Source organism: Phacochoerus africanus, chromosome 6, assembly GCF_016906955.1.
Source record: "Phacochoerus africanus isolate WHEZ1 chromosome 6, ROS_Pafr_v1, whole genome shotgun sequence".
Classification (NCBI taxonomy): Eukaryota; Metazoa; Chordata; class Mammalia; order Artiodactyla; family Suidae; genus Phacochoerus; species Phacochoerus africanus.
In genome coordinates, this window is record NC_062549.1 from 106834154 (window position 1) to 106858772 (window position 24619).

The following is a 24619-nucleotide window of genomic DNA, read 5'->3' on the forward strand; positions in this document are numbered from 1 at the left end:
GAAGTAAACTCATCTCTTGGCCGGTGTCGAGGTCCCGGGGTCCGCCGGTCGGTCTGCCCGTCAGTGTATCTGTTCTCTCGGGGAAGGCGGCTCGAGAGCCCCTGGGTCTCTCGGGGAGAAACTTGGGTCTGCGGCTGGCACGAGGTCTTTGTGTCCGGGTGTCTCCGGCTGCCGGCGGCTTTCTGCGTCTCGGCGGGGGGCGGGGTGGGGGAGGGTGTCGCCGCGTCCTCCCGCCCACCCCCCGCCCCTATAACTCGCTCCCTCGGTCTCCCTCTGACTCACTCGGACTCGGGGGCCGGTGCGCGACTGAGCCGCTGCCTCTCGCCGACTTTGCCAAGCGGGCGCCTCCTGCCCGAACGGCGCGGACCCTGCGCCGGACGCAGCCCCAGGCGGCCGCCGAGCCCAGGCGGGAGCCCGAGCCGAGCCGAGCCCGCCGGAGCCGGTGAGTCCCGAGCCCGAGCCCCGCGGGGCCGGGGCCCGGCGCACAGCTGCGGCGTCTCCTGGGAATCGCGACAGCGGGAATGGCGTGTCGCGCCCTGGCGGCCGGAGCCGCGGGAGGGTGGGTGGCGTGGCAGCCGGCCGGCCGCGGGTATTTACCTGCGGCACCGGCGCCGCGCGGCCGCGCTCGCCCGCTGCAGCCGGGCTTCTTTGTCCGGATCCCGACGTCTGGAGGGTCCTGGGCGGGAGGGGCACCGGGTCGCGTTCCCTCCGGGGGGAAGAGGCTGGAGGCAGTGCGAAGCCTCGAGAGAATGCGGAGTGGGGGTGGGGAGATCCTGCGGGGACCGAGACGCCCGGGTTCCTTGGGCTCCGCAGACTCCAGCCCTCCTGGTACCCCGACCCTGACCTCAGCGGCGCTGGGCCTAAAGGTACGCGGGGGTCGCCCCGCGGCTGCGCACCATCCGCGCGGGAAAGCGAGGAGGGGGCCGCTGGAGGCGGGAATTTCGTCTCCCCGCGCTTCTCCTGGGACCAGAAGCGGGGACGGATGCCGCGGTTCGGGGAGGAGGTACAGGTGGGGTAAGCTCCCCTGGGGACTCAGGTTCCAGGGCCCTGTTTTCACTTGAGGTTAAAGGTCGAACATAGAGAGAGGTCCTGGGTTAGGAACGGGCCTCGAGGATAGGGGAGAGGGAGCGGGGGAGTGGGCCCGTGGGAGGCTTGTGTGTGTGAGGGGGCTGTGTCCAGCCTTGTGTGGGTGGAGCCCACTTTGGCCCTGTGTGAGTTGTAGGGGGCGCTGCTCTCTCTTTCTCCCTCTCTCTGGCTCTGGCCTGTTTAATCAATGGGTCGATTACTGCAGCAGATGGGATTGAGGTTAGACATGCAGAAGAACTTTTAGAGGGTGGTACAATGATGGAGGTTCGAGAGGTTGATTCTTCTTGAAGAACCTCAGAATGTATTAGGCCCAGCTGGCATTATTAGACTTTGGTTCTCTGGTGCCATCACCTCCTGCACCACCCAACTCCCTGTATCCACCAGACACAAAACGTTTCCCAAGACAGGGGCTTTCTTCCTGCCTGCCTCCCCAGCTCCCTTCCATCTCTTCCTCCAATGATTCATCTCCAGGGGATTCTGACCCCTCAGACCCTAAAGTGGCTAATTCAAGGTGAGAGCACACCTGTCGAGTTCCACCTGGGATGGAGGCTGTTCCTCCTGTTCAGGGGAGAAATGCCGTCAGGGGCGGGGGGCGCGGCACTGGCATATGTGTTGTGGCACATCCCGATGCAGGGCGATACTAGTGTTCTGACTCCAGAGGGAGGCCTCATAGTCTGGAATGGCGGGTAGCTGGATGGCCAGGCTGGGGGTGAGAGAAGGCTGAGAAGTAAGAGCCCCAAGGCCCAGAAGAATCAGTATGCCTTCCCCGCAGGCTGCTTCCGAAAGGGAGCTTGAGTTGTCAGCCCTGGGGAACTTTAACTTTGGCTGCTGAGTCACAAGCCTCAGGAAGCCCGGGGACCAAGCTGGGGGGCTGAAAGGGATGGAGCAGGCAGAAGGAGACCCTTGATCGAAGGAGAAGAAAGAGACTGGTCGGGCATGGCTTTGGGATTGTGGGAGGTGGAGGGGTTCAGTGAGCAGGGGGTCTGGGGAAGATGCTGTGGAATTTGGGACCAGGTACCCAAATGCCCTCCCTTCCAGCCAACTCCCTGCATCCCAGAGCCACTGTCTGGGTCCAGATTCTCCAGTCAGAGAAATGCTGCATCTTTTCATTTGCAGTTTCATGAAAAATGCAAGTGACTAGAGCATGCCCAGTTTCCTTTACCCATTGCGTGTTTTTCCCCCTGCCTTCCTCCTTCCCTAAATCTCAAGCTCATGGGATTTCTAGTAACACCCTGAGAGTCAACCACCGAGATTCAGACTCTACTGTCATTTACTGGGACCCTCCTATACACCAAGGTCTGTGCTAGGAATTGCCCAGGAAATCTCAGCCAGACCCTGACGGGGGAACATCTCTACACAAACTGTCCAAGCTAAAAGCAAGTCCCATCTTTCTTGAAAAACTCTAAAAGTGAAGGGTCTGCTTTCCCCTACCTCCTTCAGTGGATACTGGCAGGCCGTTCTCCACCTTTCTTTGTGTCATTTGTCTTATGGAGATGAATATACTTTTTACATGGCCAAGTTGCTGAGTGTTAGGTCTGGGGAGCATGGGTTCTAGTAGCATAGTTCTCAAGGTAGTAAGCAGAGGCACAGTGTTGTTCCAGAAAGTGCAGGAATCTATTGGAGAGCCTGAGCTGCCCTGCCTCTCCCAGGCTGGCAGCCAGGAATGGTTATTCTTTGGCTTACCTATGACCATGGGAGGTATGTGATGTTCGTTCACTTTCCCAATGACTCTGGAGAGGTTCTGTGATTCAGCCTCCTGGCTTTGAGGTTGGCCTTTCGCAGCGCTGATAATATTTTTCCTGCTTGTGATGCCAAGCGAAATACACAGCATTTCATCAAAACACAAGCGTCCTGCTTCTATAACTGAAGAGTCAGCCACTCCCTCACTCCTTGATGGAAGGAAGGGATTCTGCAGACTTTGCCTTCCTTGGGGGAAGGTGCAATGCACAATCCTTCTGAACCCATGATGATGGTATTTGGACGCTGTGATGTGTCTTGTGCATTGGGATTCCTGAACCAGGGTCCAGTATCTAGGAGTTGCAGAGCCCTTGGCTTTAGAGGTCTAGAAGTTCTCTCTGTGTGGGGACTTCAGGAGTCGGGAAAGGTAGATCCGGAATGCTGCATCCCTCTGAGCTCTGTGCAGAAGATGTGTGCTCTTCTGACTAGTCTAACATGATCCCGCCAACAGACTGTGGGTATAATGTGTGACTGCCAATAATTAGGACTCACAATAGAGGCATCTGGATCAGGCCAGGTTTCTTTAGGTCTGTGTAGGGCTCTCTGGAGTAGGGGGACGCAGGGTAAGAGAAAGTCCTGACCCAGCCAGGTGGCGCCTCTGCTGGTCCAGCTTTGGAGGAGAAGCCTCTAAAAACAGAAGGGCTCAGCCACCCTCAGGAAATGAAAGCAGGGGGGCTGAAAGTAGAAGTAAGCCGGGCATCCAGCTCTGGGCACTCCGGGTGTGTTGCTACCCGCTCCCTCCCTTCTCTCTACTGGGGGCGGTGGGTAGCACTGAACTTTTTCTCCTCTGTGAGGACCCAGGCAGACCTCTCTTCTCACTAGTTGCAGGTATGAACTGGGTGAGGGAGGCAGAGGGAGAAGGATCTGGCTTTCTGTCTGCCTCTCCCCGCATCACCCCAGCCTTGACTGCCCCATTCGGAGGGGCCACGCGCCTGACCAATCGGGCAGAGAGGTACAGTTACCATCTGCCAAAAAAATAATACTAATAATTGCTAAATTAATGTCAATGCTCTGTTAGCCGTAACACTCCACATTAGTCTCCAATTTATCCCTGAGTCCCCTAATGATGGTGGAAACGGGGCCCAGTCATAAAGCTTGGTGCGGCCGTAATTAGCCCAGCATTGTCTCTCCTCATCACAGCTTTTCCAAGAGCATTAATTCCTTCTCTGTTTGGACTCTGCTAATTATCCCCATCGGTAGTTCGGCCTGGATCTCTGAAAGAAGGAAAGGAAGCAAAGGCTTTCTGCTCCCCCGCTCCCCACAACCTGAATTTTAATTACACCAGGTTCTCCTAATACATTTACAAGCCACAGCAGAGTTTATTATTAATGGAAGAAGACTGTGAGCCTCAGAACAGCATAGCCCCTGCTGCCCCAACACACACACACTCAGGTATTTCTCAAGTACATCTCTGGATGGACCTTTTCCGGGGGCCAGTGGTTATTTGCCGGGTGGCTGTAGTGTCTGCACTTTCCAGGGAAGAAGAAACAGATGGGGCATGAGCAGGCTGGTCCCAAGCCTAGTCCCCAAAGTTCTGTCCGGGTTCAGAGGGTCTGGCCAAAGGGTAGTGATGCCTTCCGCCCTCTCCTGATTAGAGTGAAGAAATGCCTCCCCAGCTTCTCTGCCCAGCTGTCACCTCTGCAGTTCCCTCAGAGGCGTCCCGACCCCTGGCTCAAGAGGTCTGGCTCAAGAGCCTAGGCTTTGGCATCAGGAAGGCCCAGATTCGGATCCCAGCTCTGCACAAGTTACTTTCTTAACATCTCTAAATTTAGTTAATTTATCTTTCAGGAGCTCCCACTGTGACACAATGGGATGTGCAGCATCCTGGGAGCCCTGGAACGTGGGTTCAACCCCTGGCCTGGCACAGCGGGTTAAGGATCTGGCGTTGCCACAGCTGTGGCTTAGTTCAAGGCTGTAGCTCAGATCTGATCCCTGGCTGGGGAGCTCCATATGCCACGGCGTGGCCAAAAAAGAAAAAAAAAACACAAAAAATTATCTTTGAGAAGTGAATATTAATTTTTTAGGGAGGATGTAAAGAGTAAATGAGGGAGTTCCCGTTGTGGCTCAGCAGAAAATGAATCTGACTAGTATCTATGAGGACGCAAGTTCAATCCCTGGCCTCACTCAGTGGGTTAAGGATCAGGCGTTGCTGTGACTGTGGTGCAGGTCGCAGACGTGGCTCGCATCTGACATTGCTTGGTTGTGGCGTAGGCCAGCAGCTACAGCTCTGATTTGACCCCTAGCCTGGGGACCTCTCCATATGCCTCACATATGGCCCTAAAAAAAAAAAAAAAAAGAGTAAATGAAAGTAAATGAGATAATATAAGGGCACTGTGCCCACTATAGAAATAAATAACTAATATTACTAGTATTAATGGTTCTGTCTAGAGTCTTTTCCTTTCCTGGGCTAGACACTGTTCCTTCCAAGGCTTTAGGGCCTCTGAGTTTCTTGCTATCTGGTCTCTGGGTTGTGCTGGTCTATGTCTCTGTGTCTGAATGGGAGCTCCTTGGCCAATGTAGCACCTGCCCAGCAGCGCCTGCCCAACAGAGCCGGGCACTGCCTGTTTCTGAGGTCCATCAGCAGCCCAGGCCTGGAAGCCAGGCTTCTCCAGCTCTGGGGGCAGCCAGGAAAATGGTCCTTTCTTTTCACTTCCTCTCCCCAGTTTATCTTTTCAATTACAGTCTGTGAGTGAGAATGCCTGTTACTATTACAAAGTGGATCTTCCCGACCATGGAAACCCATTAGAAAAGTGGGAACAATAGCAAGCGATAAGAACTGCTGATAAATCCTAACACTATGGGTGGAGAGAAGGGGAGGGGACACTGGGACACCAGGGCTCTATCTCTGGAGAAAGACGTGTCAGTGGGGAGATAAGAAAAGCCCTGCATTGCTAATTAATAGCCTACCGTTTTCCAGAGGGAGAAGGAGGCCATGAGCCATCACCCCTGCCAGACAGTCTCACTTAAGGTGACAAGCAAGTGCTGCCCTGATGGCATTCAGGGGGATCTTAACTTCCCAGGAGAGAAGGGGCCTGAGGTCTTTCAGATGCTTTGCCCTCTGGTCCTGGGTCCCCCTCCCTTGTTTGAGATGGCCAAGCTTTGGGCCCGTTCAGTACCCGGGAAACAATGATCCTCCAATAAAAACAAAAACCAGGAAGAAATAATAGCAGCTTACTTTTGGGAGCATGCAGGCACTGTGCTCAAAGCCTTAGATTATTTAATATTTGCAATGATTGTGTGAGGGAGGGATAATTAGAATCCCCATTAAGTAAAAGAGGACACCAAGGCTTGGAGAAGTGAAGTTACTTGCTCAAGATCATACATTTAGAAATGCAGATGGATTCTGGCACTGGTGCTCAGCTGAGATGTGTGCCTGGTGTCCGAGCACCCAGTGAGGTCCACTTCCCCAGCCAAGGCTAGAAGCCAGGTGACCTGCACAGCGCCGGGTCACTGGGTATTTCCGAAGCCAACTTCCATGCCTGTTTGCTCTCCTAGAGGCAGCTGGGTACTTGGCCAGTATGGTTTCCCAAATCAGGTGCCCGCTGAATACTGCTCTCCTCTGATGCCTGAGTGCAAAAGTTTCACACCGGATTTTAAATTACGGACTTCTTTTCCCCAATTTCCAAGAAAACTTTGCAAAAGCATAGCATGTTCTCAATTGTACATTTTTCTTCCCCAAATTTCTTCTTATTCCTTTGGAGCTTGCTCCTATTCACCAGCTGGCTGGTGGCAGTAATGACAAAATAACTGAACAAGCAGCAAGCAAATGAGTATTGACAGAGAAACTTGGAGAGTGAGATCTTTGATACAGCACACAGTATGTCTTGAGGTACCGGGAGCTCTACCTACCTATGACATAGTTATATTATGTCTACTAGTAAGATTGCCCCTGGTTTTAGGTCTACTAGTAAGATTGCCCCTGGTTTATAAAGTTAAAGCTGTTTATTAGTGTTCATGGTTTGCACGTGTTCTGCCCACGAAACAAATTTCAAAACTAGGGGATGTTCAAAACAAAACTGGGCTGAACTAGCTAAGCCTAGTAAACATAGCTAATCTTTACTAGAAGGTTCACTACCTTCTAGGCACTGTCCTTAGCCCTTCTGATATACTCGATCTCATTTCAATCCCACAACGACCCTCCGAGGTAGATCCTATCACTATCCCCATTTTATAGACGAGGAAAAGCAGCCTGAGAGAGATGAAAAGTCACAGTTTGAAACCAGTAGAGATGGACATTGAAGGAGCCCAGTCTGACTCCAGGGCAGGGCCTCTTTCTCTCCAGGCTGAAGAGAAATTAAAGAAGGAAAAAGAGGGAGGAGGAATACGAATACAAACAAAGTTCTTTCTCTCTTTCAGTGCTGTGCTAAGGGCTTTCTCCCTTCCTAGAGGCTCACCTCTCTCTTGTCACGAAGCTAGTGTCTGGCATAAACATGAAGGGCACTGGGTCAGGATTTAAAAGGTGGCTGAGCTGCCCATCAAATTTCTATCCGCTTCACAGGGTTGAAGTTCAAAAAAGACATGAGTGAGACCTCCCTGTGCTGTGGGTGCAGCTCTAGAAAAGACAAAAAGACCCCCCCCCCCCAAAAAAAAGACATGAGTGAGAATAAGGCTTCAAAGGCTGCCTGTGCCCCTGGATTTACACTAGGGCAACACATCCTGGTGGGTTGGCCCCGGTGGGTAGGAAGGCCCATAGTGCAGGTCATCGGGGCCTTTTTTTTTGTTTTTTGTTTTTTGTCTTTTTGCCATTTCTTGGGCCGTTCCCTCCGCATGTGGAGGTTCCCAGGCTAGGGGTCCAATCGGAGCTGTAGCGGCCGGCCTACGCCAGAGCCACAGCAACATGGGATCCGAGCCATGTCTGTAACCTACACCACAGCTCACGGCAATGCCGGATCCTTAACCCACGCAGCGAGGGCAGGGATCGAACCCGCAACTTCATGGTTCTTAGTCGGATTCGTTAACCACTGCGCCATGACGGGAACTCCCATCGGGGCCTTTGGACAGCCCTGGGCCATCCAGGAGCCTCAGTGTACCTTCAGCCAGGCTCTTCGGGCTGGCCGAGTTCAAGGGCACACGTCGTGATTTTAGAGGGGCTAACTCCCATCCAGTCATGCCCACCCAGGCCTCCTTCTGCTCTTCCCAGCCTGGCTCACCGCCTTGCTCCCCTATGGGAGTGAACCCACCCAGCATCAGGGCCTAGTTCTCCTTGCATGGCCTCTCTGTGAGATCCCCTGGAAGAAGATTCTCCAGGAGAGGAAGGGGCCCCTAGTCTTACCCACCCAGTATGCTGAGTCCCAATAATCCATACCTCCGCCTTCCCTAATCACAGCTCCCAGGGAACCGGAGCCAGGGGTCACGTGGAGACGCATTCAAAATAGCAACCACACCGAGGAAAAATTGATTCCTCCACCTCTCTTTTCATTTATGAATTCATTTTTTTTTTTTCAGGCTGAACATTCAAATGCACTCTCTGCTCTCTGGATTCCCCCCCGTTTCTCCCCCTTTCTCATTAAAATTCTAATTATTACCAGGGCAAGTAAGAGTTATGATCAAAGGAAAGCAAAACCCTAGAAATACCTTTTGTTTTCAGGTGACTCATAGTGCAGAGAAGGCACCCGGAACAGCTGTCATGGAACAGATGTGAAGGGCCTAGAGATGGTTGGATATGTAGAAGAAAGACGGGTGTATCTGCGGTAGCGCTCCTGGTGGACCCTGGGGTCCAGGTGGGGGCTAAAGAGATGGTCTTGGAACCATTTAGATCAGGAGCTCCTAAGAGCAACATTTACTTTGATCTAAGACCTCCAACCTGCATGTATTTGTTCCCACATTCTATACACATACACGGGGCGAGGCGGGTGGGTGGTGTTGACCTGAACGGTCTGGGTTGTATCTCAGTCCAAACACTTAGGAGCTGTGTGACCCTGGGCAAATCTATTGAACCCTCGGTTTCCTCATCTGCGAGATGAGAATAATCATCTTACCTATGTCACTGGAGACTATGAAACGAGCGAATACCTAAAAAGCCCTTTGTACCTAGGACGCAGTCATGTTCAATTCCTTGACTACATCCAATAACCAAATGCTATCATTCCCGTCACTATCAACCTGTATATTATACGTTTGATTTCTTCTTTTTAAGACAATGAACGAATATTCAAGCAATCTGATCATGTTTCCTCTTGGATTGCCAGGATACATGCACGCCAGGATTGGAGACCTTTAGACGTTAACTTAGAAGCAGCTTTCCTGGTCCCTGCCAGTCTCTGGCTGACTCACCTCAGTTCCTGTGCTGGGAAAGGCTCCTGTGTCTCTGTGCAGGGGCCTGGGGGCTGGGCTAGGTGGCTAAGGACTTGAGGATCCTGTGCTCTTACTCCCTATTCCTGAAGGTGGTAGCTGTCAAGGCCAGTACCCTACAGCCAGTGCAGTCAGGGGCAGTGCTGGTTCCCCAGAGAGGGTGGCTGATGTCTCAGCCTCCTTCTCAGATCCCTCTGGAGGGACCGCTTTCCCAGGGGCCTGTGTGCTGTGGGAATGTGCATGATCCCCCCCAGGAGGGACCAGGCATTTCTGCACTCTCAGCCTAGTTTAGCACCTGGAACGTGGCAAGTGCTCAGTCCATATTGGTTGAGAGATAATGACAGCTGTTTTATGTGCTGTTGATGGATCGATTGATTCACCCATTCATTCTCATGCACCAGTTTCTGTGCTGAGCCCTGAGTCAGATAAATACAAAAGCCACAGGGTTATAGTAGCCTACAGTTTAACCAGGGACAGTCTGGGACAGTAAAACAAGCCCCGAGTAGGGCAGTGGACATCTAGATCCTGGTCCAGGGTCTGTCTGACCTGTGACCGCCCTCCCCTCACCCCCCTGCCCAGGCAAGTCCCTTCTCTGGACCACAGCTCCCATCTGCAAAAGCACAGCCTGATCTCAGTACTTGGGGGTCATTTCTCACCTTAAATCCCAAGAGTCTTAAAGCATTGGGACAGGACAGTCGAGAGGCCTGCAGGGGCCAGGCAGATAACAGGGAGTGCAGCTGCTGAGCAGCCACCCTTCCCAAGGGCATCACCAGTTCCCACCATGCAGGAGCACGGGTCCAGATGCCAGGTCCTTAGGCCTTTCCCAGAGAAGCCAGGAATCTGTGTGATGACGACAATGGTGATGATGGGATTGCTCAATTTCCCAAGCATCGTGCAAGCCAAACAAGACTCTTCTGCTGGCTTTGTCTACACGTGACCTTTGTGCAAACCCACTGGTTCAAGGCCTTCTGACCTCTCACAGTAAGAGCAGCCCTTGGCTCAAAGGCTCACTCCTAAGGGTGGGGTGGAGGCCTCGCTCACAGCTCACCTGGGGTAATGGGCAGCCTGCTGGGGCAGAGGAGGCCTGGAGGTGGGACAGTGAACATTCCCCTCTGGAGCAGCCATCACATTCAAAAATACCTGCTTTGGAGTTCCCGTCGTGGCTCAGGGGAAACAAATGTGACGAGCATCCATGAGGACGCAAGTTTGATCCCTGGCCTCGCTCAGTGGGTTAAGGATCTGGCATTGCCTTGAGCTGCGGTGTAGGTTGCAGACATGGCTCGGACCTGGCGTTGCTGTGGCTGTGGTGTAGGCCCTAGCCTGGGAACTTCCATATGCTGCGTGTGCGCCTCCCCCCCCCCCCAAAAAAAAAAAAAACGCTTTCCAGCTAAGCTCTCACATAGCCACAGGAATGGAAAAAATGGCTATCGGAATCATTTGTATTTATCCTTGAAGTTAAACTGTGTGGCTCAGGCTCCCATTCAATACAAGTGTTTATTGAGCCTACTGTGTGCAAAGCTCTGGGCGTGCAGAAGATGCAGTTGATCTAATCCCCACTCTCGAGATTACACCCCATCTCATTCACCTCAAGTCAATCCAGTAACTATATATTAGTTCCTGGTGGGTGCGGGGTAAGGGGAGAGGACGAGGGAGCCCAGCCTCCGGTCCCCAAGGCCTCGCAGCCTGTGGAGGAAGAGAGCTGTGTACAAAAAACGGCTCTGCTCTACTCTGGCCAGAGTAACGGCTCTAATAGAAATTCAAACAGCATCCACATGTGAACGCTTCACGAATTTGCACATTTGCTTAGGCTGCTATTTCAATTACTTTCCCTTCCCCATGCACTTGCCCGCAGGGAGCCGGGGAGGAGGCCCAGGTGCTCCCCAGGCTGGTGGGGGGGGGGGAGCCGGAGCCAGAGCTGGAGGGGTCGCGGCTGCAGCTATTTCCCAAGGTGGACCGTTACCCCTACAACCGTCCCCCCCTCTGCGTGGGCAGCTTTCTCATGACCACTCTTTTCTCTTCTTCCGTCTCTGTCCCTTGTGTGTGGCCCCTCTTGGAACACCCTTCCCCGCGTCTCCCCGCCTCTGTCTGTCTCTGTCCCCTCCCTGCCCGGCTGAGGGCAGGCCCCTCTGTCAGCCTCCTGGCAGTGGTAGTTATTGTGTGTGGCGTGGCCCTGGTGGCAGTTTTTCTCTTTCTCTTTTGGAAGCTGTGCTGGACGCCCTGGAGGAACAAGGAGGCCTCCAGCCCCTCCTCTGCTAACCCCTCCCCCGAGGCCCTCCCGAGCCCCAGCGCCAGGGGCAGCATGGCAGACAAGCTGAAGGACCCCAGCAGCCTCGGCTTCCTAGAGGCAGCCGTCAAGATCAGCCACACGTCCCCAGATATTCCGGCCGAGGTGCAGATGTCGGTCAAGGAGCACATCATGCGTCACACGCGGCTGCAGCGACAGACCACAGAGCCAGCGTCATCCACCAGGTGAGCGGGGGACCCTCCCTTCCCTACGCTGACCTTCCTGTAGCCAAAGCAGGAATTGAGGTTCCAGCCCGTGAGGATCGGAGACCAGAAATAACCGCACGTGCGCTTTGGCGGGAGATCACGGCAGAGGACGAGCTCCCCCGCGGGGGACCAGCTAGAAAGGGGGCCCCAGGGGTGACTTCGGGCAAGGGAAACTTTGAGGTGGGGGGCTGTGCAGGTGGGCAGCCCCGGGATGTGGGTGGGGGGCAGGGGTCGGCTGGTGTGGAGGGAAGGAAGGACTTCCGGCAGAGGCGCAGAAGTTCTCGATGGGTCTGGGCTGTGGCAGTACAGCCTCTCGACGGAACCGCAGTGCGTGGGAGATGGAGCAGGACAGTCCTAACATTGTGCGTTCCCCGCACGACAGCGGCTGTACAAAATGACAGCAAAAAACAAAATGACAGCAAAAAACAAGAACCGCGTAATGACAAAAAACCTACTCTAAATTCAAGCAACACTTTAAAAAGATGTGGTACACGCAGGTATTAGGCATTGTATTTAGGAAAAACCTGGGGTTCTTGTGGATTCCTGGGTCCCTGGAAGGCTTCCTCAGGCTCCCAGGGGACCAGCCAAAGGGAAGCAGGCCTGGGCTTCAGATCGTAAGCCAGAAATGATGAAAGTGTGGGGTCACGTTTACAGAGTTTACGGTTTGATCTCAGGCAAGGTGCTCATCTTTCCTAAGCCTCACTTTTCCTAACTGCAAAATAGGCCGAATGACTCTCATGAGGTTGCCGTGAGGAGCCAGTGAAAGAATCCCTGTGATAATAAGCACTAACCATGGGTCACTTATTATATACCCGGCCCTCTTCCAAGGACTTCAGGTATATTGATTCGTTTCACCCCCCCGCCCCCTCAGCAATCCTATGCAATTGCTACTTTTATTATTCTCATCTTACAGCACAGACAGGCTGTCCCAGGTCACAGAGCTAGAAAGTGGCAGAGCCCAGATTAGCCTGGCTAAGCACGAACTATGGTGGGGTGATGGTCCTTCCCAGTGAGGGAGCTTACGGTTTCATGGGGGAACCAGAGCCACGTCTACCAGGAAAGAAGCCTAGAAAGCAGGCAGCAGCAAGCGGGGGAATGATAATGATCGCCACGGCTAACAGTTACTGCCGCTTACTGTATACCAGGCCCCATTCCAACTGCTCTACATGTGTTAAGACGTGCAGGCAAGGTGGGTGCAGAGGGAAAGAAGGTCACCGAGCGGGAGGAAGAGGGGGCCCCACGAGGGCTAGGATGAGCCAGGGCCCCGGGCTGTGTCTGCCTGCAACCCCCTTACCCTGCGACCGCTCCTGCCCTCTGCCAGGCACACGTCCTTCAAGCGCCACCTGCCGCGGCAGATGCATGTCTCCAGCGTGGACTACGGCAACGAGCTGCCCCCCGCGGCCGAGCAGCCCACCAGCATTGGCCGCATCAAGCCCGAGCTCTACAAGCAGAAGTCCGTGGATGGGGACGATGCCAAATCCGAGGCCAAGAGCTGTGGGAAGATCAACTTCAGCCTGCGCTACGACTACGAGAACGAGACCCTGATCGTGCGCATCCTGAAGGCCTTCGACCTCCCTGCCAAGGACTTTTGCGGCAGCTCCGACCCTTACGTCAAGATCTACCTCCTGCCCGACCGCAAATGCAAGCTGCAGACCCGGGTGCACCGCAAGACCCTGAACCCCACCTTCGATGAGAACTTCCACTTCCCCGTGCCCTACGAGGAGCTGGCTGACCGCAAGCTGCACCTCAGCGTCTTCGACTTTGACCGCTTCTCCCGCCACGACATGATCGGGGAGGTCATCCTGGACAACCTCTTTGAGGCCTCTGACCTGTCCCGGGAAACCTCCATCTGGAAGGACATCCAGTACGCCACCAGCGTGAGTACAGCCCTGCCCCGGGGCTGCTTGAGGGTGTGCAGTTCTGGGTTCGCATGGGATGTGTCCCCACCCCGCTCCCCCCTCCAGACAAGGGGGCCTTTGCCCTGCAGGACAGGAAGGGGTCTCTGGAAACCGATGAACAGCCCCGTCCACCCTGGGAAAGCCCTTGCTGCTGTGCCCCAGGTTGTGGAGGGTAGGGGCAGCGGAGCCCCCATGTGGGGAGAAGGGAAGGGAATTTGCAGCTATCGCTTCTGATCACGTGTTCTGGGATGGGTCTCTCTACCTGCCACCTATAAAATAATGTACCTCGTGGAGTTTCCCTTGTGGCTCAGGGGTAACAAACCTGACTAGCATCAGTGAGGACAGTGTTCGATCACTGGCCTCACTCAGTGGGTTAAGGATTCGGTGTTGCTGTGAGCTGTGGCACAGACGTGGCTCAGATGCCCCATTGCTGTGGCTGTGGCGTAGACTGGCAGCTGCAGCTCCTATTTGACCCCTACCCTCGGAACCTCCATATGCCTCAGGTGCAGCCCTAAAAAGACAAAAGAGGAGTTCCCTTCATGGCTCAGTGGTTAACGAATCTGACTAGGAACCATGAGGTTGCAGGTTTGATCCCTAGCCTTGCTCAGTGGGTTAAGGATCCGGCGTTGCCTGTGAGCCGTGGTGTAGGTCAAAGACACGGCTCGGATCCTGCGTTGCTGTGGCCCTGGCATAGGCCTTCGGCTACAGCTCCGATTAGACCCCTAGCTTGGGAAACGCCATATGCCGTGGGACCGCCCCTAGAAAAGGCAAAAAGACAAAAATAAATAAAGAAAGAAAAACAAAACGAAACAAAACAAAACATGTCTTCAGTGGTGGGTAAGGACCGGGCCAGGCAGCAGCATCTGCCAAGGTCACTGATGTGTCCTAGAAGCCTCACGCAGGCCCTCGGCAACAGGCTACATTAATCGAGCTGAACCAGGTTATGCTGTAGCAACAAACAATCCTAGGATCTGGTAGTTTAACTCAGCTGAGATTTAGTTCTTGTTCATGTTACACATGCTTGGCAGCTTGGCAGGAGTTCCATTCTACCTTGTTACCCAGGGGCCCAAGCCGACAGTGGCTCCATTTTGACCTGTGCTCCTACAGGCACCAGGAGGAAGAGGAGGTGGCAAATCGTGCGCTATTTCTTAAAGCTTCCATGCAGACGCATGCCACATCCAGCCACCTTTCATTAGCCAAAGCAAGACAAGTACAACTCCTAAAATCAAGGGGGCCAGGCACAGGGCTCCTACCACGTGCCCAGAAGGGAGACCAGAAGCACTTAATGACCAGCAGTGACCACTACGCAGTGCAGCTCCTGCCCGGGCCCGGCTGGAAGGTGGGGGGCCAGCCTAAAGGAAGACCTGGCTGATCCACGCATGGAAGCGGCAGTGCTTGACTGTTCACGGTCCAGTGGAATTAACCAAGAAGTTTTTAGGGAGCTGGGGCTCAAGTTGGCTTTTAAGAGGGAGGACAGGTCTGGCACAGAGAATTAAGAGGGCATCTCCAGGGCCCTTCTGCACAGTTTAGACAGCATTCTCCAGTCCCCCGGGTGGCTACTGAGGAAGCTGTGCAGCTGCACCTGGCAGGGGTAGGGGGCGTGCCAGTCTTGAAGCCCAGCCAGGCAGTTGAGAGCCCCGCAGAGGTGTTACCACCAAGCACCCATGACCCTGTGTCTGTGTCTTGAGTGCTGGGTGGACTGGCTGAATATCTCCTGGGATATTTCTTGCACTGTTTCTCTGGGTGTGGAGGTGACCCCCCCCAAACCCCGGTCTGCAGACCCTCCCTTTGGACGGTCAGTGCTCAGTATCTCTGTGCTGCATCTGTAAGGAGAGAAGCTGGGGAAGTCAGCCCCACTCTGGTGGGAAAAGGGCGAGAGTCTTGATTTGTTCCAAGGGAGAAAGCTTGGTGGGCTCTGTTTCTGCTCCAGGGAACGTCTCTGGGACACCCCATCCTCCTGGCTGGTGCTGGCTTTGACCGGTCCAGTCCAATGTCCCAGTGTGTCCCCCACCTCTGCTTTCCTGAACCGTCATCCCCCAAACCAGCACAAGCAGCGGGGCTGGCAGACGGGGCGGGCTGGAACAGCAGCTGTGCGCCAGCCCTAAGCCCAGGAGCTCTGCTCTATAAATCACTCTGAAGTTTACATCTGGTGCAGCTCTCCCCTTGTGGTCTCGGAAGGCAGCAGCTTCATTATGGTAACTATACAGGTAGAGAAAAGCAGCTCAATCCTCCCCGTCTGGAGGGGAGGCTCAGAGAGAGGGAGGGGTGCAGGCCAGGGACTGGGGCAACGGGGCTCAACTCCAGCCCTCTGAGGAGCCTGTCTTCTCCTCTCCAGAGACCGCCCCCCCCCCGTCCCCCGCCAGCCCCCACCCAATCCTGTGACTTTAGCTCTGGGCATGATGCAAATCCTAGTCCTGGTGCAGGCAGTCGGTGCACAGGGGTGCTGTTCACCTGAACACCAACATCCTACCTGCTGGAACTCTGTGGCTGTCCCGGCCCTTGTCCCACAGCCCCTCCCCCACCCAGCTCCAGAAAAAGGCAGATTATCCAAAAGGAGCTGGACAAAGCGTCGCCGTGGTCATCATCCTTGCTCGGTACACTTACAGCCCTGCTCCGGCTCCTCCCTTGCAGGACACTGTGCCAGGCGCTGGGGAGTGAGTGGGGAGTGAGGGGGGCTGGGGTAGAAGACACCCTCTCAAACCCAGCACGTTATAACCTGATTGCAGAGACAAGAATGATCACGTGACAGCCAGAGATGCAAAGTTGCAAATACTCGACGCTGTGTGCGATTCTAAGACTGAGAGTTAGGATAGGAAGGTTTCCTGGGTGAGGGAGGAGAACTGAGCTGGTGGGGAGGAACTGGGGCACATAACTCACTGGGCAGAGAGGAAGGGGAAGCATTCCAGCCAAGAGCAGGGGGGGTCCCGGCCCGGGAATTGCTGAAGCCAGAGAGTGGGTTGCCTGCTCAGGCTGCACTGAACGTTGTGCCTGGTGAGGCCTCTGGGACCCTCCCATCCGCAGCCTCCCCGGCAGGCCGGCTCTCAGGGGCAGGCTGTTTATCCTGAGGTGAGGAATCAGGCGAAGGAAGGGAAAAGGAAATAAGAAAGCTGGTGCATTTACCTGCCTTTTTTGGTGCTGACTCTAAAACTGAAATTGTTTGGAGCCCAGAGAGGCCTGAGTCCCGGCGACAGGGAATGATGGAGCGCGCAGTGTATATGACATCCTGCAGCCAGTGCGGGGGGGGGGGGGGGGGGGGCGGTGCGCAGCGCAGCCTGCTCTCATCTCGCCTGCACCAGAATCCTGCCAGATTCCCTTCCTAGAGCTGCATTTCAGCCTCCAGCTCCTCGGCCCCAAAGGCTGGTCCCTGAACACACCCGGCATTCCTGCCTCTTGCTTGTGCTCCTAGGGCTTCCTCTGGCAGGTGCGCCTTTCCCCACCCCTGCCTGGCACAAACCAAACCTTTCAAAGCTTCCCCCAAGTCCTTCCGCTCTCACAGCAATTGCTCCTTCGGATTTGTTCTCTGGGTCCCTCAGTTACACGCCCAGCCCAGCCGCAGTCTGTTTTGCAAGGCCCTCCCAACGGCTCAGGAATGGCTTGTGTCCCACATTTGACTCTCTCTTGTATTTTCCCTCGGGGCTGAGTGTGTCATTTTAGGTGAACATAAGAACTCTTATGCACATTCTTGTTAAATGACCAATGGCTTAGTTAATTCAAATACAAATATGTATTGATGCACAAGGAAAGGATTATTAGAGAAGCAATGGCAGTTGGGTGCAGTTAACCTGGGAAGGTTTCCTGAAGGAGAGAGTCAAGCGCTATTTTGAATATGGGTAGAGCCAGGCGTGATGGGGAGAGACCCAGGCGGTGCATTCCTGCCAGAGGTATGGTTAGGGTGGATGGTTTGTGTCTGGAGTAACAAAGAGATTAACACCTGGATCCAATAGTCTGCACTGAAGTGGAGGGTCCGTGACCCACACTCGGGGTGTAAGGAGAGGTCCTGTGAGTAGGGAGCTCAGGAGGCTGCACTGAGGTCAGACGGGCCACGAATGTTGTCCCCTGGCTATTCCTCGCATTTGTATGGGAGAACCAGGTGCAGCCCTGGCAGCTGGAAGCAGGCAGGGCCCTGTTTGGGTCCCTGCCCCGGTGCTCAAGGTGGTGGCAAGTAGCAAAGCCTGGAGCATTTGTGTTGCTTGTTCACAGCCACTGACCATGGAACTTCAAGGCTAGTGAAGCGGAGGATGCATTTTTGCTAACTGCAGATCTTAAGCCTCAAGGGACACTGGCTCTGGCACCCCCAGGTTGCTCTGGCGGGAAGCCTAGGCTGTAATGGAGCTAAGGTACCCCCCAACTGGAGGGTGAGAAGCAGGCAAAAGAGATGGACCAGGGCAGTCGGAGGCCTCTGCTGTTCCCTGGAATCAGGAAGTGCCGGCGTGGGAAGGAAATCGCAGGAGTTCATCAAATGCACTCGGGCCCAGGCAGGGCTGCTTCTGAGGCCACCCCACTCTTGCCTGGCTTGACCAAGGTCCCCGGGGGGTCTCCTGGGCATTCCCAGCGGCTTGCCATTTTCTCTCTAACCAGAACTTTGATTGGCTGAAACCACCCTGCTCTTCCCTTCCCCCCCCCCTCCAGCCCCCAGTCTCATTATTTCTATATAAAGCTGTAGATTTATCATTATAATAGAGCCGCCATCACCGGGCTTTGCTAACATCTCTGTAATCTTGTAGTTATTGCTACGGAGGCGCCTCAGACCCCACTGCACACAACTATTCCTGTCGCCATTCCAGCTCCTTCATGGAGGCTGTAATTGGGGCCATAAATATGTGTTGTGCTCGGTGGCATTAATGGACTCAGCCATCTTCCTGCCCTACCAGGTTCCTGCCAGGTCAGAGTGAGTGTGTGCATGTGTGTGGGTGTGTCTGTGTGTGTATGTTGTTGGGGGTGACGGAGTGCTCTCTATATTCCATGGAGCCTGGACTCAAGAGTCTGCAGGGAGAAGGGGAGGCCTTATGAGGCAGAACAGTCTCTCCTCTAGCCTGGGAGTGAGCAGCAAAGAGCTCAGGCTTTGGTGCCAGACAAACTTGTGCTGCATTCTCGCTTCTTCATTTTCTAACTCTGAGACCTTGGGGACATTATCTAAACTGTGCCTCAGTTTCAACATCAGTAAAATGGGGATAATATCGACACAGAGCATATAGCGGTGTTACAGTAGTAAATTAAATTAAATACACAAGATGCCTAGGACTGCCTGTCACAGAGCAGCCTCCTGAGCCCCATTCTCACAGTGCCCTTCCTTTTCACTTGGCCTGTGGTTCACTACGTGTACCACTCCCAGGCCTGATCCCCCACTTTGGCCCAGACCACCTATTCCGGATAGGTCATTTGTTATTCTTATTCCTCTTTTATTGATTTCTCTAGTTTATGTCTTGTCCCATCACCTGTTCTCTGTATGACTTTGGAAAAGTGACTTGCCCTCCCTGGACTGCAGTTTTCTCAGAAACCAGCTGCAAGGTTCTGAGATTCTTGGCTTCTCCTGTAGGGAGGCGCTTGGCTCTCTGGCTTTCAGAGCAGAGCCACCCAGTCCCAGGAATGTGGACTCCCAGGCAGAGGCCTAAAGCCCAGGTTCATAAGCCACTGTGCAGAATTTCCAGACATATCTTCCTCCCTTCAGTGTCAGTGAGAATCAGTCCTGCCCTCAAGCCCCTGGGAAATGCCCTCCAGGGGGTTCCTGCCACAGGGTCCGCTGTCTCCCTCCTTTGCCCGCGGGGCAGTCTTGTGACCAGGCTTAACCCCCACCCCCTTTCAGGTCCCCCGTTTACTGGTGATGAGTATGCATGTTATTACTGGAGCTTCTCCCAGGAGCACAGCCACTTGATCATATTTCATCCTCACCATAAGGGTTATTATTGTGCCCTGTATGTAACTAAGAAACAGAGGTGCCAGGTTAAGTGCCACCTGGTGCCACCCAGGCAGAACGTGGTAGAGAGCCAAGTCTCAAGCCCAGGCCTTCGGCAGAGCCTGCGTTCCGGCCCGGCCCCTCGCACGGAAGACAGACCCTGAAGCTGTGCAGCTCATCAGGGGATCCACAGAGGCGCTGCTGTGCTCTCTGTGGCCTGCTTCGTTTCCCTCCCTGCAGGGGACACTCTTGGGCTGACACTTGGATTCCATTGCCATCTCCCCAGGGTTCCTCCTGTGGGCACTGAGGGTGACAGTCATTCCTCGGTCCTTCAACAAACACGTACTGAGTGTCAACGACGTGCTGTCCGTTCAATCACTGAGCATGTGTGGCAAAGAGGGAGCCCAGCTCCCAGCCCGTGAGGGGGCAGAGCATGCCCAGTGGCCCCCAAGCCCCTGACCCCCTCGCGCCCTGGGCACACTCTTGGGGACAGACCAGGTCAGGATGCTGGCCACAAAATCCCGCAGGCTGCGGCACTGCAAGGCATGGACACGAGTGTTGTGGAGAAAGAGAGGAAAGAAATCCACGTCAGATGAGACAGGTCTGGCAAAGTTTTAGAGAAGGAAAATTTGAGGCCAGGCTTTATGGCAGTGAAGGAGGAGAATGCTCGAGGAGGGAGGGTCGGAGGGAGGGGAGTGTTTCTCTGTTGTCTTTGGAAGGACCCAGAAAGAACTTCTCTCACATGTGATGGGTTCCTTTCTTTGCGCAGGAACTACCTTCGGGGTAGTTACCATGCAGCAGGCACCGGCCAGCACCGGGAGTCCAAGAGCTGCAACGCAATCCTGTCCGCAAAGCCTCACAGCTTAACGGGGGAGGCCAGGAAAGCAGGCTCACCGTCCCGGGGCACACGCAGGTTCCAGCACACTGATGGAAGGCTGGCCTCCTGCAACGCAACCGCCTGCCTTGCCAGAAAAGAGTTAGTTGCCTCCTTTTCTTACACCCACATCCTTGAGTCCATGAAATCCCGAGGTAGCTCACAAAAAGCTTTTGCAAGCAGAGCCCCAGAATCCGCAACATTGATTCACTGTGACTCACTCAGTCATCCTGGGATGGGGCCTCCCAGGGCTCCCTGACCAGCAGCTTGGGGCAGCACTGTCGGGTGCACACCTTGGATCTAGGGTCCTGGTTCTGTCCTGGCCAGGAGAGCGGCAGGAGCATGAAAGAAGCATCATGAACTGTCATCCAACCACCATGTCTTCAGTGGTCCCTGAGAACTTATTTGGGGTCCCCAAACACTGGATATTAAAGAGACACACATAGCCCTTGCTTTCAAGGAGTTTACAGTTGGGGTGGAGCTTCCAGAGCAAGTGAAAGTGTAATCAAAAGAACACAATTATTTCAGCTGCATGAAAAGGGAAAAAGGGGGAGAGGGAGGGGACTATTGAAGCTGGAAGAATGGGGGAGCGGGATGGGGGCTGCAGGTGGTGGAAGGAGAATTCGAGAACAAGAACTGAGTCCTGGGGAACACGGACAGGCAAGAAGAAGGAGGGGACGGGCCAGCAAAGGGTCCCAAGTAGGCGGAGAGCCGAGAACAACGGGAACTGAGGAAGGTACAGGAGGGACGGCGGGGGGACTGTGCATCCAGCACGATCCGTGTGAGCATCTGCGGGGCAGGGACAGTCCTAGACACGGGGCGTGCAGGGTAAACGAAGCCTTGCTCTCCCGGAGCCCAGCCCCAGGTGCGGGGAGGCCAGCGGATCGGTGAGGTAACTGGCACGCCTGAGAGCGCTGAGTGGCGTGGAGAAAACAAAGTCAGGAAGTGTGCTGGGGGTGGGCTGGGGGGGCGGCTTGAGTTGAGGATTACAGGGTGAGACAGGGCAGTCAGGGGAGCCGTCCCTAAGAGGCCATCTGAGAAGGCCCGCAAGAGCAGAGGAGAGAGCCACAGGGATGCCTGGACGAAGCACGGGCCGGGCAGAGAGAATGGCTGATGCAGAGATCCCGAGGCGAGAGGATGTCCAGCCTGTTCAAAGAACAGTAAGGGTCCAGCGTGGCTGAAGCCGAAACAGGGCTGGGGAGCAGAGAGGCGAGGAGAGGAAGTGAGACAGGTGAAGGGGCAGGAAAAGTTCATGGAGACGCCGAGTCAAAAGCTGAAAAGCATCACTGCAGCTGGCAGGGTGGGAAGAGCCTCAACGGCCAGGGCAAAGCGGGGGAGGGCAGCTGGGAGGCCGTCACCATAAAAAAAGAGACAGCAGTGGCGTGCACAAGGATGAGGGTAGGGATGTAAGATGTGGCTTGATTCCAGGTGTATTTTGAAAGTAGAACTCTCAGTACTGGCTGACAGATTGGGTATAGGGTGGCGGGTGGGGAGAAAGAGAAGCATCACAGTTGGCAGCCTGGCCAGCCCAGGAGGGCATCGCCACTGACTGGGTTGGGGAATCCTGGCAGGAGAACCCCCACAGGGAGGAAGACCAAGACCCCAGACTTGGACACGTTGTTGTCGTCGTCGTCGTCGTCGAGGTACTGTTGGGCCATCCAAGTGGAGATGCTGGTCAGGAGCTTGGATAAAGAGTGGAAGGTCAGGGAGAGAGGCCTCGGGTAAAGAAATACATTTAGGAGACTGCTAAGCAGCAGCCAGTGGAACAGGAAGAAACCAGGCAAAGGCAGTGCCCTGGGAAACAAAGACCGTGTCTTCAGGATGAGAGAGGGAAGGATCAGCTGTATCGGGCGCTGCGATGGATGGAGGAAGATGCAGGCTGAGTCGGAACCACTTTGTTGAGCACCAGCCTTGCCAAGAGCCGTTTAGGAGGAGCCCCACTGGAGATGAGGTTATCTGTGGAAGATTGGGACATGGGCTGTATCATTTTAGGGGAACTCTTGTTTATCATTTCTGTATCATTTAGGGAAATGAGATTTCAAGTACCAGCAGGCTAGTTCCAGGTAATGGGCCAGAGCCTGGGGGAGAGATGGGGGTAGGGAAGGCAGGGGCGGCGGGAGTGGGGGGGGGGGGAGTGGCCCCCGTCCACTCAGAGCAGCTCAGGCCAGGACAGCACGTTGTGTCAGGAATTTGCACCCCTAGAGCTCTGCCTTCAATTCCCAAGTGTCTGGACTCTTGCTGGCAGCCCCAAGCCAGGACAGAGGCAGATAGAGAGCTTTTCCTAAGAGCCCCGCAGGGCAGATCAAGGTCACATGGAAGCTCCAGGAGGTGTGAAGGGAGCAAGGCTGGGCCTGGGCTGCCCGCCCAAATCCATGAAGGCTGCTCCCCCAGCCCTAGAGCCAGAGCTGCTCTGAATCACATGTGAGATGACCAGTCCCGCCGGCTCTTTGAGCGGCCTGGCCCAGGGAGCCCCAGCTGTGCCGCCTGACCCCACGCCTGAGTCAGAGGGCCCTGGGTGGCTCCAGGGCTGCAGGCCTCGCTTGTTTACTTGCTGCTCAGCTGGAGCGGCTTGTCTCTGCTAATGGTCACTTACCCTCCCTCCCTTGGCCGGGCCTCGGTATCCTCATTTGCCTCTGGAATGCCCAGCTCTCCTCCTGCACCCCCACCCTCAGGCCGGTGGCGGGGAGGGGCGGGGGGAGGCGAGTCCAGCCCAGACCCCTGCCTGGTTTACTTCTTTGGTCCCTTGCAGCGCAGAGGGCAGCTGGCTGGGGGCTTTCCTTTGCTCTCCTCCCTGAGGAGGGAGGAGGGAAGGGGCCTGGGCATTTGTCCCCTGCAAGGACACTGTGGGACGTGGGATGACGGGGGCTTGGAAGCCAGGAGCAGCTCTTCTTGCTCCAGAATGAGGAGTGCAGCCCTGCCTTCCCAGCTCATGTCCTATGATGACAGGGAGGAAGTTGGGAGGGGCTGTCCCAGGGGGACCTCCATGCTCCAAGCGGAGGTCCTGAGAACGTGGCTGCCCCCACCAGGCCCCAGGTTCTGAAGCCACTGTGACCTTGACTTTTCTGGAACTAAGCAAAGGGCCAGGTCTCCCCTAGCAAAGGGTTGCTGAAAATCCATCAAGAACCCCAAAAGCGGGAGAGGCAGGGTGTGGGGTCTGGGCAGCGTGTCTGTTCCCGGGCGAGGGAGGGGACACGATCCCAGAATGGCACCAGGGCCTCTGCACCACTGGTGAGAGCTCCAGGTCTGCGAGTTGTCCCTTCCGCAGAGGTGATGGGACCTTCCGCACCTTCTCACTTGGGCTAATGGGGATGAGTAGCTGTTCTTGGGTGCATGGGGTTAAAGGTTTCCCTTGCGGTGCCGGAAACAAAGCAAATTGGTGCAGGCGGGGCTCGGACCCGGCTGTAGGCAGAGTTGCTCCGTAACCGCTCCACTGGCCTTGGGTGTTCTCTCCTAAGTCCTTTCTAAACTCAGGCTTTCACAGTAGGTCCTTCCCTGCAGCTGCAGAGGAAGGGGCCCTAAGAGGCTGCCAGAGGCTCAGAACAGCAGAGACGGTGCCCTTCTCATCCTTGATAAATCGCTAGCATCCAGACAGCCCCACTGCCCACTCTGGCCAGCTGCCCACAGAACCCAGTTCCCACTGGCAACCGGGCCGCAGCCCTTTCCGCCTCCCTCCTCTGCTGGCAGCTTGCTGTAGCTCCAAGCTGGCTGGGCCAGCAGACCCTGCCCTGCCCCGGCCCCACGTGCCCCTCATTTGTATGCTGTGCATCTCCACGGCATAAATATCTAATCTCCCCCTTACGAGAGGATGAGTGGGAAATCATTAGGCAGCAAGCTCATGCATCAACATAAAGCTATTCCTCCAACACTGGTGCATTTTCTGTGCTTCCCGCACCTTGCCCGGCCGAGCCTTTGCGCTTGGCTTGTTGCTTCTGCCACCTGATAACCCACAGTTGACACCTTCTCCTGGAGAGAGATTATGTGGTCACAGGGACGCAACAGCCAAACCTCCCCTCTGGACATTGCCAAGGACATGCAAAGTGCAAGAATCATTCAGGAGGAAGGGATCACAGTGGGTGCCCTGGATCAGCGGCAATCCAGCGACTGGGGTCACCAGGTGTTACTCTGACCAGAATGGCAGCCAAACTGGAAGAACCGGGGGAGTCCCTGAGAGGTTTCTACTTCCTGCAGACGCCGATGTTATGACTCCATATCCTCATGGACTTGGGGAAGGTCAGAGCTGGAAAGGGCCTTGGAAATGATCAGGCCCAACCGCCTCCTGCCACAGATGGGCAAGTTGAGACCAGAGAAGTGACATGGCTGTCTGAGGTGGCTCCGTGAGTCTGTGCAGGT

The 24619-nt window shown here is 55.1% G+C and overlaps 1 protein-coding gene across 1 annotated transcript in view; it reads left to right on the top strand.

Moving 5' to 3' along the window:
• Positions 1-245: 245 nt before the first annotated feature.
• SYT6 (synaptotagmin 6) overlaps positions 246-24619 on the top strand; it is a 45919-nt gene continuing 21545 nt past the window's right edge. The window contains exons 1-3 of the mRNA XM_047784957.1: positions 246-442; positions 11318-11583; positions 12926-13481. Of these exons, the coding sequence (XP_047640913.1) occupies positions 11414-11583; positions 12926-13481 (726 nt within the window). The 5' untranslated portion in view covers positions 246-442; positions 11318-11413. The remainder of the gene's footprint in view (positions 443-11317; positions 11584-12925; positions 13482-24619) is intronic.